This window comes from Sceloporus undulatus, chromosome 6 (genome assembly GCF_019175285.1).
Source record: "Sceloporus undulatus isolate JIND9_A2432 ecotype Alabama chromosome 6, SceUnd_v1.1, whole genome shotgun sequence".
NCBI classification, from domain to species: domain Eukaryota; kingdom Metazoa; phylum Chordata; class Lepidosauria; order Squamata; family Phrynosomatidae; genus Sceloporus; species Sceloporus undulatus.
The window spans coordinates 54,741,412-54,753,417 of record NC_056527.1 but is presented as its reverse complement, the minus strand read 5'-3'; the positions used below and the strand labels follow the sequence as shown (position 1 = coordinate 54,753,417).

At 37.1% G+C, this 12,006-nt stretch overlaps 1 protein-coding gene across 4 annotated transcripts in view; it reads right to left on the bottom strand.

Moving 5' to 3' along the window:
- Positions 1 to 12,006, bottom strand: part of DNAJC13 (DnaJ heat shock protein family (Hsp40) member C13) — a 75,428-nt gene that overhangs the window by 40,334 nt on the left and 23,088 nt on the right. For all 4 annotated transcript variants that reach the window (XR_006104555.1, XR_006104554.1, XM_042473500.1 and 1 more), the window contains exons 7-20: positions 11,017 to 11,223; positions 10,199 to 10,294; positions 9,848 to 9,939; positions 8,899 to 9,065; positions 8,684 to 8,763; positions 8,430 to 8,599; positions 5,924 to 6,023; positions 5,092 to 5,199; positions 4,659 to 4,814; positions 4,338 to 4,394; positions 3,113 to 3,234; positions 2,648 to 2,723; positions 918 to 1,013; positions 617 to 760 (exon numbers count right to left, since the gene is read on the bottom strand). Coding sequence is in view for 2 of the 4 variants with exons in the window: in XM_042473500.1 (XP_042329434.1) it covers positions 617 to 760; positions 918 to 1,013; positions 2,648 to 2,723; positions 3,113 to 3,234; positions 4,338 to 4,394; positions 4,659 to 4,814; positions 5,092 to 5,199; positions 5,924 to 6,023; positions 8,430 to 8,599; positions 8,684 to 8,763; positions 8,899 to 9,065; positions 9,848 to 9,939; positions 10,199 to 10,294; positions 11,017 to 11,223 (1,671 nt within the window). In the remaining 2 variants the exon portion in view is untranslated. The remainder of the gene's footprint in view (positions 1 to 616; positions 761 to 917; positions 1,014 to 2,647; positions 2,724 to 3,112; positions 3,235 to 4,337; positions 4,395 to 4,658; positions 4,815 to 5,091; positions 5,200 to 5,923; positions 6,024 to 8,429; positions 8,600 to 8,683; positions 8,764 to 8,898; positions 9,066 to 9,847; positions 9,940 to 10,198; positions 10,295 to 11,016; positions 11,224 to 12,006) is intronic.

The following is a 12,006-nucleotide window of genomic DNA, read 5'->3' as shown; positions in this document are numbered from 1 at the left end:
GTTCAAAAAAAGTATGAATTTCAAATATCAAACCTTGATTTTCCATTTTTTTATAAGGGACACCATTTTGCTATGTCATTATATTTAATGGGACTTGAGCATACACGGATTTTGTTATACATGGGAGATCTTGGAAGCAAACCCCAGCGTATAACAAAGGTCCACTGTAGTGCAAAGGAGCTATCTTCTTAATTACACTGAAGCTGAGAATTTTTTAAAAAAATAAATAAAAAGCAATGGATATCTGCAATACCCTTCAATAAATATTACTGAGAATGTTAAGGGAGAAGCCTCAGTTCAAATGTTCAAAATCCACTCCATATGAAACATCCCTGTTGCCTGAGTTGAGGAAAGAGAGAAGACAGGAATGTCATACAAGTTACACAGTGCTGCTGCCCCTTTTGATGCCACCGAGAATACTGATGTTGATATGTTGAATCATCCCTTTTTATGGAGAAATTGGTTGCAATTTCTTATTGCATTAAAAACATATTTAAAGCTCAATTAGACATAGAAAGACAACAATAAAATCAGTCAAATGACTAGAGTAGTCTAGAGTTATGAGGGATTGTTTAAACTAATAAAACTGCATTAGCAACCAAAACACAAATCTTACCTCTTTCTGTGCTATTCCCATTTTGTCTCTCCAGTGCATCAAAACCAAATCAACCTTCTCTTTGGCAAATTTTTCAACTTCTTTAGCAGCTTTTCCTGCAAGTCTCTGCCACTCTGGCACTTTATTGAACTTCCCATATTGATCCTGCAAAACAAAACGTATCTCTAATCAAAATTCAATTCATGAAAATATGAAATGCAACTTTGCAAGGTGTTTTAGTTATGAGTCTGAGGAGTGCTTTGCCCTAAGATTATGTAATATGCACAGTAAGAGAATTCAAGCCCATTTAATTCATACTTACATTTGCAATTTTTAAATTATCTCTAATATGCATTCTATCAGAATCCTTTTCAGGAACAGGGTCTTTACTGTCCAGGTATGAGAGTAAACCTGCTGGCTAAAGCCACAAAAAAAGAAAACATAAGATTTTTTAAAATTCAAAAGTACAACAGGCCCAAGTACAGTGCGCCCTTCATTCTGGAGCCCCCCCCCCCGCTTGCAGCTGTATTACACAATGTGGTTATAGTTATATGCAATGGAAAAAATAAGTTTCCTCTAGTCATTCTCTAGATCCTCCAGAGTGTATCTATGGCATGCTTCGGCTGGAGGTTGATCACAGAAATGTGCTGAAGAACCTAGAGATTCCTAAACAGAACTGTTCTCTAGGCATTTTTATATCCGCCAGAGCAATTCCATACTCAATGTCTACAGAAACATCAGAATTGTGCTGGAAGACCCAGAAAATGTGTTGAGAAGTGCCTCTGTCATTCATTTTGGGTAAGAAAAACAGGATTCCAGATTATATGTGAAACTCTATATATGGGAAGGTTCCTGGAACTGATCTCTCGCATTACATTGAAGCTACTATAAGACAGAATACAATTGAAGAATTATTAACTAAAACATATGAAAGTTTTGCGTTGATCTCAGATTTATCAAACATATAAGTAACACCTGTTCAATGGACTGCAGCTCTTTTTCTCAGAAACTGTAGGGGACTTCCATTTAACTTCTTGTTGTGTGCATTCATCAAACCTGAAGACACTGTATTCATTCATGATTTTTTACAGCTGAAAGTGTCCAAACAAGTTTGCAGGGCTGACTACTCTGATTATCATAAAAAATATCAGTCACACCTGTATTTCATCTGTTTTTCTGTAGTCCAAGAAGCCCTCAAAATGTCTCATCTACAGAAGACTTCCCACTGGACCTACTGCAGTTGCTCAACCTTGCATTGTAGAGTGGCTTTAATACACATGCCTTCTTTGAAAAGTGACCATGTATCTAGAAACTGTCATGTCTAAAGCTGCTCTTAAATTTTCTATGTATACTCTGTATAATTAATCTCATTTAAGCATTATTTTTGGTTATGGTTAAGACCAAAGCAGGTGTTAAGGCACAATCAAGGCTTGGCAATCCCAAGTGGATTGTTCAGTTTTATTCTTACCCTATGAACAGCAGCAACCATGCCTCATAACCAAGGTAATGCACAGCTCCAGCCTATTATTATTATTATTATTATTATTATTATTGTTGTTGTTGTTGTTGTTGTTGTTGTTATTAATTATTATTATTATTATTATTATTATTAATTAATTAACCTTTATTTATGAAGCGCTGTAAATTTACACAACGCGGTACATACAATCTTTTTAGTTAGACGGTTCCCTGCCCTCGGGCTTACAATCTAAAAAGACATGACACAGAAGGAGAAGGGAGTGGTGGAGGGCAAGGGTAGGAGGTCCAGCAGTTCCTCTCTACCTCCAAGGCCTGGACCAAGACAGATGGACTGGAGGGAGGGCTTGGCTTTATAATGGATGGTTAATCTTCTTCCAGGGAAAATACATACTCTCAAGTAGGATAATACTTAGCAATAAGTCTTTGCTAAGGGTTGGGCAACTGCAGTAGGTCCAGAGGGAAAACCCAGCAACACCTCTGATAGCTACAAGGAGTTCCAGTCTGAAATTTTACTGTTTGTGCAGATGTGTATATAGTTGCCTAAGTGATCCTGGAAGGCAGAATTTCACTTACCAAAATACGTTTCAACAAGTTTAAAGAAGTTGCATTTTCAGCTGTCCAGAGACCCACAAGATGTCTGCTCAGCTGTCTGAGAACAAATTAAGAAATGTATTACATATAAGTTTTTTTTCTTAAAGATCAGTCTACATAAATTGTCACTATTTTACAGAACTAAAACCTCAGTTTCTGCAAGCTAATTTCTAATTTAAATGTTTGCTATGTCAAGATCTCAGGATAAAGCAACTACATTGATCTTAAAAATCAACCTCTACTAAAATGCTTCCATCTTATCTCTGGTTCTCAGTTTTAATGAGGTGGCCAATTCCAAGATGGAAAAGTTAAGAGCAAGTGTAGGGAAGAATCTCCAGTAACCATAGATTTTTGTTCTGCTGTGATCAGTTTCAAGAGGGGGAAAATTATACAATGAAGATGCTATTACATGAAAGATGACAGCTAGTGATATCATTCTAGACTTACCTGTTTGTAAGCATCCTTTGATCTGTGCTTATTGTAAACATAGCAGTGTGCAAGTGACGAGGTAAGGCACCTTCACTGAGGGCAAGGTCTTGCATTTTGGTTGCTATCTCTTTATCTCCCTCCTTTGGAAACAGGGAAAGAATACAATTATGGAATAAATTAATTGATGCTAACCTGCTGGGAGTGGTGATAAGTTGTACCTCTAGCACAGTTCAAACTTAAAACTGAAGCCAAACTTAAAACTTCACTGAACAATGCCGCCTTTACTTCTCAATTCTGATTTAGCAAGAAACCTGAGTGCTGATAAATGAAACAAACTGTTTCTTACATTTTCAAAGTGTGGCCACTTAACATTTCTCCCAAAATAACCAAATTCTCAGCAGAGCCCCCCAGAACATCATCTTAAGACTAACAAACAACTAAAGGGATACTTATATCATGCCATCTAATGGGGGACGCCCTACCACCACCACTTTCCTGTTCAGCACCAATCCTGAGGAAGAGTTCCATGAAGCTATAAAGCTAGGTCACTACTCTTATGAATTTTACTTAGTTGTAATCATTCCGTGTTACTCCTCTGTTTTTGATTCTTTACAAATTGCAATCAGTAGCCCTTATAAAGAGCTTATAAGAGACTAACTGAAAGAAAGAAGTTGGTAGCCTGAGCTTTCATAGACCTCAGACTTCATGCAGCTGAGGAAATAGGCTGAAGTCTATTCAGTTAGTCTCAAGGTGCTACAAGATCCTTTTACATGCTGATTCTCCAAACAAGTTTTTTTTTAATTAGTCTTTAACTCTGAAAGGCTGAACCCACTGAAGCCAAACCTAGCTGGCAGGCCTAATTACATTCCATAAAGCTGAATAAACTTGTTCAAAATAAATAAATACAAAAATGTTCTTCTTCCTCTAGATGCTTGTTTTATAGAAGGTGTTTGCTGTTTGTCAACTATTCTTTTTTTAAAAAATGAAGTACAGTCAACCCTCTCCTTACGCGGGGGATCCGTTCCAGACCCCTCCACGTAAGGCGAATTCCGCCTATGCTCAAGCCCCATTGGAAACAATGGGGCTCGTGCACGGCGGCACAGCAGCACACGGGCACCATGGGCGCACGCGCCCATTCAATTGAATGTGATGCGCCGCCCCTTCCGCCCCACGTGCTCCACGCATAAGCTCAAGTCTGTGTAAAGCGTGCCAGCGTATGACAACCACGTTACAAATGTCTTACCTCTATTATTGCCTTCATAACCAATCCAGCCCCCTTCACAATAGCCATGGAAGGATGCTGTGAAAACCAATTATAAAAAAGCAGGATATCAGTATTTCCCACCTTGGCACTATGTGAACTGAGGAAAAATAATTTATGACACAAGCATAGGGTGAGCAGGCTAATCTATAACAGTAGCTGTCATACTAGCCCTTGGTAACTGTTGGAATACTAGCTTTGATATAATTTCATAGGTAATGTTTCTTCTTCTAAAAATGTAACTCATGAGAACAAAGTAAAACCATCTTTGCAAATATTATCATTTCTTGACTTTAAACTCACCTGAAAGAGCTTGAAGAGGGTTCTCCCATTAGATGCAACCATTTCTAGTAACATATCAAACTGTTGCCCCTCTGTTGTCTCACTATATGGTGCACAGAGGGCAAAAGTGAGGAAGTCCAGAAGTGAACTAATAACTAGGGCACCCGTTCCATATTCCTAAAATTAAAAGCATTTGACAATTATAACAAATATAATTATAACACTGTATTTGTACAAAAATTATATAGCTCATGCTTTCAATTACAATTATACATCTAATGAAATATCTACAAGCCATATGATAAAATCCACATCATGCACCCAATAAAAGCCATGCAGGGATAAAAATGAAAATCCTTGCAAATTTCTAAATTACCAAAGCTAGATGATATTTTCCCTCTCTCCCACCTTCAACACAGCACCCATTAGTATTCCACTACTGTAGAACACTTACCACATGGGAATTAAATTTCTCCAATAAATTTTCCAAAAACTTCTTTGAAGAAAGAAGGGATGCTTTGTTTAGCTGCTCTTGCCTCAAGTCATAGTCATCATGCATAGGCTAGAAATAAAGATTGTGCTTCATCAGAATTATGTTTCAAATCCTCAAACAACTTAAGGGCCTCCTTTGTGCACACTACGCTTTAAGGCTACAGTTGCATCAATGAGAACAGGAAACCCATGATTAAAATTAAAGGATTCAAGGTCATAGCCTGCTCTATTTGTTCCAAGATAATGAAGACTGCTTGTCTATTTGTAATGTCACATGGAGAAGCATGCATTTTATAAAGCATACACATTGCAATTTCCTTCACCAAAAGCTAGGCTTAAGATGTCAAAGCCTCTTGAAGTTAAACTAAGGCTTTCATACTTTCCCCCTTCCTCCCCCTCCATTCAGGCACTCTGGAGAGCAAATTTTTTTTTCTCATAGTGCTCTCATCATTCAGGCAAGTTCTGCATTACCTAGGGAGGCATTTCTCAACAGGCATCACTATATGAAATTAGATACTGTAGCTTCTCCAGTGTAGTTACTAAATGGTGTAGTGGTAGTGCTGAGACTTGGAAGAGTCGTGTTCATGACTTTACTGTGCTATGTAACCTGCTAGGTAGCTTTGGGTCAGTCACAGTCTCTCAACATCCTCATAGGATAGTTTTAAGAATAAAGTGGGGAAGGGAAGGCCTATGTATGCTGCCTTGAGCTCACTGAAGGGAAAATGATATATAAATGTAACAAAGGCAGAACACTCAAGGGATAAATACTTTAAAATATCGATTGAAGTACTTACACACATGAGGGCACAAAGCATATCAATGGAAGCATGAGTTACTCCGTCATTGTTCCTTTTAAGAGCCTTCACTACCTTCACACCCAGGCGTTCTCGAAATCTTTCAAAACACAGAAATAAATTACAGCAAATACCTGAATAGCAGAAATATCCATGTCCAGTAGTGCAGGGTCAAATTATAATTGGGCTTACTGTAAGAGATCCAGACCAGCCAGGGTGTTCAATGAACAGATCTAACACCAGCATATTTTGGGAGCATTATAGCAGTGCCTTGGATGAAAGGCAGGCTATAAATACTTTAAATAAATAAATAAAGTTGACATCTCAAAAACCAGTATGGTGTGGTTTGAGTGTTAGATCAGCATTCTGGGAGACCAGAGTTCAAATCCCTACTCAGCCATGGAAACCCATTGGCTGACCTTGGGAAAATCACACTCTCTCAGTCTTAGAGGAAGGCAATGGCAAACCTCCTCTGAATAAAATCTTGTCAAGAAAATCCTGTGATAAGATTTGCCTTAGGACTGCCATGTTAGAAACAACTTGAAGGCACTCAACAACCAAATTGACATTGATTTTTAATAATGTTCAATAAATTACTTTCTATGTATATATTTCAAATTAAATAATGGGAGCCAAATAATATGGACTGATAGCTGCACACAGTATATTCTAAGCAAAACAAAAAGCTTACTTGCCTAATAAGTTGAGGCTAAAGATTCATTACCAAGAATACAAAGATATAGCTGTGTTAGTCTGTAGAATCAGTATGTAGAAAGTTCTTGTAGCACCTTTGAGACTAACTGAAAGAAAGAAGTTGGCAGCATGAGCTTTCGTAGACTTCACTCCACCAAAAGCATCTAAATAGACTGAATTCTATGAAAGCTCATGCTGCCAACTTCTTTCTTTCAGTTAGTCTCAAAGGTAGTACAAGATCTCGCTACATACATTGCCAAGAATAGTTAGGAAAAATTACTGTGATGGGATCTTAAGTTGTCTGATTGTATTTAAGGATTAAGTACTACTAATGGTGTGATTTAGCAGATGGGCAGGGAAAACAGAGAGTGTAGCATCTCTGAACTTAGCTGTATGTGGTCTTGGTCAGTGATCCAAAGAAATCACTAGCTAGTTTTATGTAGGAACAATATAAATATATTGCACTTGCTGCCAAGGACAATCTCTGAAAAAAAACATTAAAATGTGACAAAGAGAAGAGCCATGGGAGACACCATGAAATAAATTTTAAGGGTGACATTAAGATTATAATTATGCAAGTATTACCAGGGGCATTACTAGGGGATGTGGGCCACACCAGGTGACACTCAGGGTTGGTGACACCAATGCTCCCCAGGCATATGCCTTTTGGCAGAAATGGCCTGTGGCATTTGCTTGCATTCCTTTAAAATGGTGAAGAGATGGTGTGAGTGGTGTGAGGCTCTGTGGAAAGAGAAAGGAAAGGCCACATATTTTTTTTAATTTTAAAAATTTTTAAGAATTATTTTTAAAAAAATATTTTAAAATTTTCTTTTAAAACATCATGTTAGCAAATTTTCACTTTAACCACGTAAATACACGTATGTTGTGCATATATTGTAATTTACAGGCATAATTTTAATTTTGCTAGCTCTTTATGTCATAACTATTGCCATTACATTTAGTGATATATGGGAATTATGATTTATTAGTAAAATTAATACAAAAAACTACTAAGGATTCTGGATGGTGTGAGCATGGAAGGAGGTTGGGATGGTGACAACATGGGTTACTGCACTGACACCAACCCTAGAGTTACTATTGAGTATTACGCAAAGACCTACTAAACTCATCTGTCCAAAAATAAAATTGCCTCCAAACAAAAGTGATAATTTTTTTAAAGAAAACCCCAGCATCACCACCACACACTGAAGATGTAATTATGTATATGTTAGTCTTAAACTTTTTTGGTTGGATCCAGTGACTAATGCCTATACCACCAAGAAAGGACATGAGATTTCTGACCAGCTCGAACACTCCTTTACAGATGCAAACACTGAACTGAAAGTATGGCAGCACTGATATATAAGTTTAATTTACAATTTTAAGAATTGTCACAGCTACCCTCAGGTAACATTCAACACACTCGCTCTTGCAGTACAAACCATTTCAGCATCTATGTATCTGAATCCTCACTATGGAAAAAAATGTTTTTAACTGCCTTCTGCATAAATCACATGCTAAGCAAAGGTCTGAATTGTACTATACAAAGATAAAAAGCAAGTACAAAGGGAATAAAAACCTAAAGATTATTTCCTGGAGACCAACAGCTTTAACTGTAATTAAATTACCCAGCAGTCTACACAAATAACATTGAAAGTTATGTGCCACTGCCATCACTTAACAAAGCAGGGATTATAACTGCCACTACAGCATTGGTGTCACTTGCAGAAATATTTAAGCCCTAAATTTTATTAAGTGGTCAGAAATACAAATTTATAACATATAACAGGACTGTTCAAAGTCAAGTACTTACTTTGGAAGCTGAGTGAAAGCAAGGAATCCAGCTTTAGAGGCAACTAATCTTCTAACAGCTTGGAATTGGCTTTCAAGCTCAGCAGTTGATGCTGTAAGGTCACCCTCTTGTGAGAGTAATGCTGTTATAGCATTATTTATTAGCTTCTCTTTGTTTTCTGAAAACAAACCCTATACAGGAAAGATATCCATTATGCTTTTTTGTCAGCAACAGTGCATTATTAAAACGAACAGAAGATTTTCTTTTTAACTCACATCTTGTGTCACTGCATGCAGAACTCCACTGTATGAAATGTTTGAATTGAACCTAAAGACAGCATCTGCAAAGTTGCCATCTGCAACAGAACAAGCATGAATAAAAATTTCAGATGGAGCATTACAGGATATCAGCACATAATTGATTTATCACTCTGCAGAGAACTCACAAAGCACTCAGTTCAAAGTATATAAACCCCAAACAGAAATCTTACTTGGAGATGCTGCCAAGAACTTGAGATGAAGGCTTTCAACTTCTTCATCCACTGGCATACTCAACAAACCCCAGCGCTGACCTTTGTCTGTAGGTGTCATTTTCACACAGACATCCCTATTGCCAGAAGCTCTTACTCCATCCAGCAAACTGGCTAACAATGAATCCCTATGAAAATTGTTCAGAAAGTTAGTTTTCTTGCTAACTGAACCAAATAAACTCACAAACAATCAAGAACATGTGCATTTCAGAATAGAGAACTCTATATTTACTGCTGTAAATACAGAATGATTCATAATACAATGTTTCAACTTGTTACACCCTATAAAGATGTAGCATGGAATAATATGAGGTGGAGTGAAAAAAAGTATCCTCTAATATATGTGCTGATTGACACAACATGCTGACATTTGAGGAAGCATGTGATTTAACAAACAGCTTGCTGCAAGGCATCAGGTAAGATAATAGAACTTGAACACCTCTGACTTCTTCATCTTCCACACTCATTTGCAGAAAGGAAAAACTGCTTTAGTGTGTTTAACTCTCTGGTTATATACTTGGCTTCATTGTTTCTCTAAAAGTAATTCCTATCCGCCCTCCCTTGTATGATATAGTTATTTTTGCTTCTGGGATAGTGCTATTTCATTCACATAAGAAGCTGTTAGCTATTCATCTATTTAACTATCAATCCATAGGGATCCTTATTTTCAGAATCTCACTTTGGATCTGCTCCAATATTTGCAGGATATGACAATCAAGGCCAAGAATCTACTGCATTCCCTTTCCAGATATGGCATGGGCTTAAGATCCCTGCAAAATGAATCAAATGTAAATGCAGGTGTTGTGACCTACTTACAGTAATGAAGCTACCAAAGTGCTACCTGTTTTGCATAAGATCTAAACTGACAACTCAATAAAATAACTGATAGTAAATGAACATTTAAAGATACCTCTCTGTTGATGAATATTTTCGAATTTGTCCCTTGATGAACTCAATGGTAAAAAGCTGTGGGTTTTCAGAATCACAGACTAGTGCAAATACCTTTAAAGAAAGAATGCATCAAATAGGAATTCATACAAACTCTGTACAATGTGCATTTAAATGACAAGTTAAAACTTTTAACATACTCTGCTTTTTTCCCTTCTAGAGTCTGTTGTTGTCTATGAACTCAAATCTCGACTGTGCTATGGATGGAAAAAAATTATGTCTGGAAGTCTGAATAGGATATTTTTATTTTATCATTCTTTGTAAGCTTTAATATTTTTTCCAAATCCAAACCACTAAACCACTTTCCCCTTACCTCTCCTAAGGGTTTCAGTGTTGCAATATTGTACGTGGCTGGGTCACGTTCCACTAAGCAAGTTTCTGTAAGAGCCAATATCCTTTTCACTGGTTCCTTCCAAAAAGATGGAGAGAGAATTAAACTGTAATTGATGGAATTAGAGAAACCAAAATAAAATTCTACTATAAAATTTCTAATAGCAACATTAATAGATTTTGTTTACAGCTGGAATAGTGGCACTAATTTTACTGCTTCTAAGTTACAATAGAGCAATAGGCATGAAATCCCATTGTTGAATACATGGACACACAAAATACATTCCAAGAAAACACTAAAATTGTTAGTATTAGCCTAGCATAATAAGTAGTCAAACTATCTTAATTCTTCCCCTTTTGCAGAAGCAAATTGTAGATTTGTGTGGTGTGGAAGAAAACTGTCATGATGGTTCCATGATAAGGAATCACCATGAGTAACACTTACAATATATTTTGACATGCACAAACAGTTATGCATGCTGGAATTTTGTAAGTTCTTTGGCATTGTCTTCCTTTGCTTCATCATTTAGCTTCTTTGTTACATACCCCTAGGTTTTACTCTCAACTTATCCACAGGTCATATCAAAATAAATAATTTTGGCCCCAAAACCTGCTGACTTAAACATAAGGTCGACTTATAGTTGACTATATATGATAGTTGCATTAAAAAGAAACTTATAATTCAAGTTACAAAAAACTGAGCAGGGACAGGCAAGGGGCAATAGAGATGCAGCTGCACATAAAAAGGGAACTTTGCCAAATTAAAGACACAAGCAATGCATTTAAATCATTAGGCCTTACCGAATGCCTAGGAGATATCTTTTGTACCACAAATTCTGCTAAAGATGTAATTGATTCATCGTTGCTGTATTTTCCAAAGCGAACACTCAAATATTGTTCAAATTCTAAAGGTTCTTTTCTTATCCTCAAGGAAATGCCAACGTAATTGCCAGCATGTTCTATTGCACTTTTGATAATTTCTTCCCTTTGCTCAGAAGCAAATAAATGCTGCAAATTTTAAGAGACTTCAATAAATGTAACAATATGATCATATTAAGGACTCTGATAAACTAGAAAGTTCACAATTCAAAATCACAAAGGCAATGGCATTTCTAAAACTGAACAATTAATATCATCAGTCAATAAGAATTCAATGAGGAGGCGCTGGAGGGAGGAAAGGGAGGCAGAAGAGGTGGAAGCAGTGGCAGGAAGTGGAGGAGGAAGAAAGAGGAAGAGGAGGTGGCAGGAAGAGGAGGAGGAAGAGGGGGAGAAAGACTAGACAGGAGGAAGAGGAGAAAGAGGGAGGAAGAAGAGGCGATGGAGGGAAAGGTGGTGGTGGGAAGAGGAGGAAGCCATGGGGCCAGCAAAGTCCTATTGTCCCCTAAAAAATGTTTACATCCGTGCCACCATTGAAGACAATGGGACTTGAGCATCCACAGATTTTGGTATCCATGGGGAGAACCGGAACGGATGCCCCATGGATACTGAGGGCTGACTATATTAAAACATCCAAGAGCAATCCCCAGGGAAATAGTATTAATTTTATTAGCTAAAGCTGTCATGTTTTCTACTTAAACAAGATAAAAGCATTTTCTGAAGATGCCAGCCACAGATGCTAGCGAAACGTCAGGAAGAAACTCTTCTAGAACATGGCCATATAGCCCGAAAAACTCACAAAAAACTTAAAGATAAAAGTACTTAAACATAGCTGACAAAAGTTCAATTATGTATTTTAGTTCACATACTCTTCTCAGTAGTAACAGTATAACACAAGAAATATACAGTACTAAA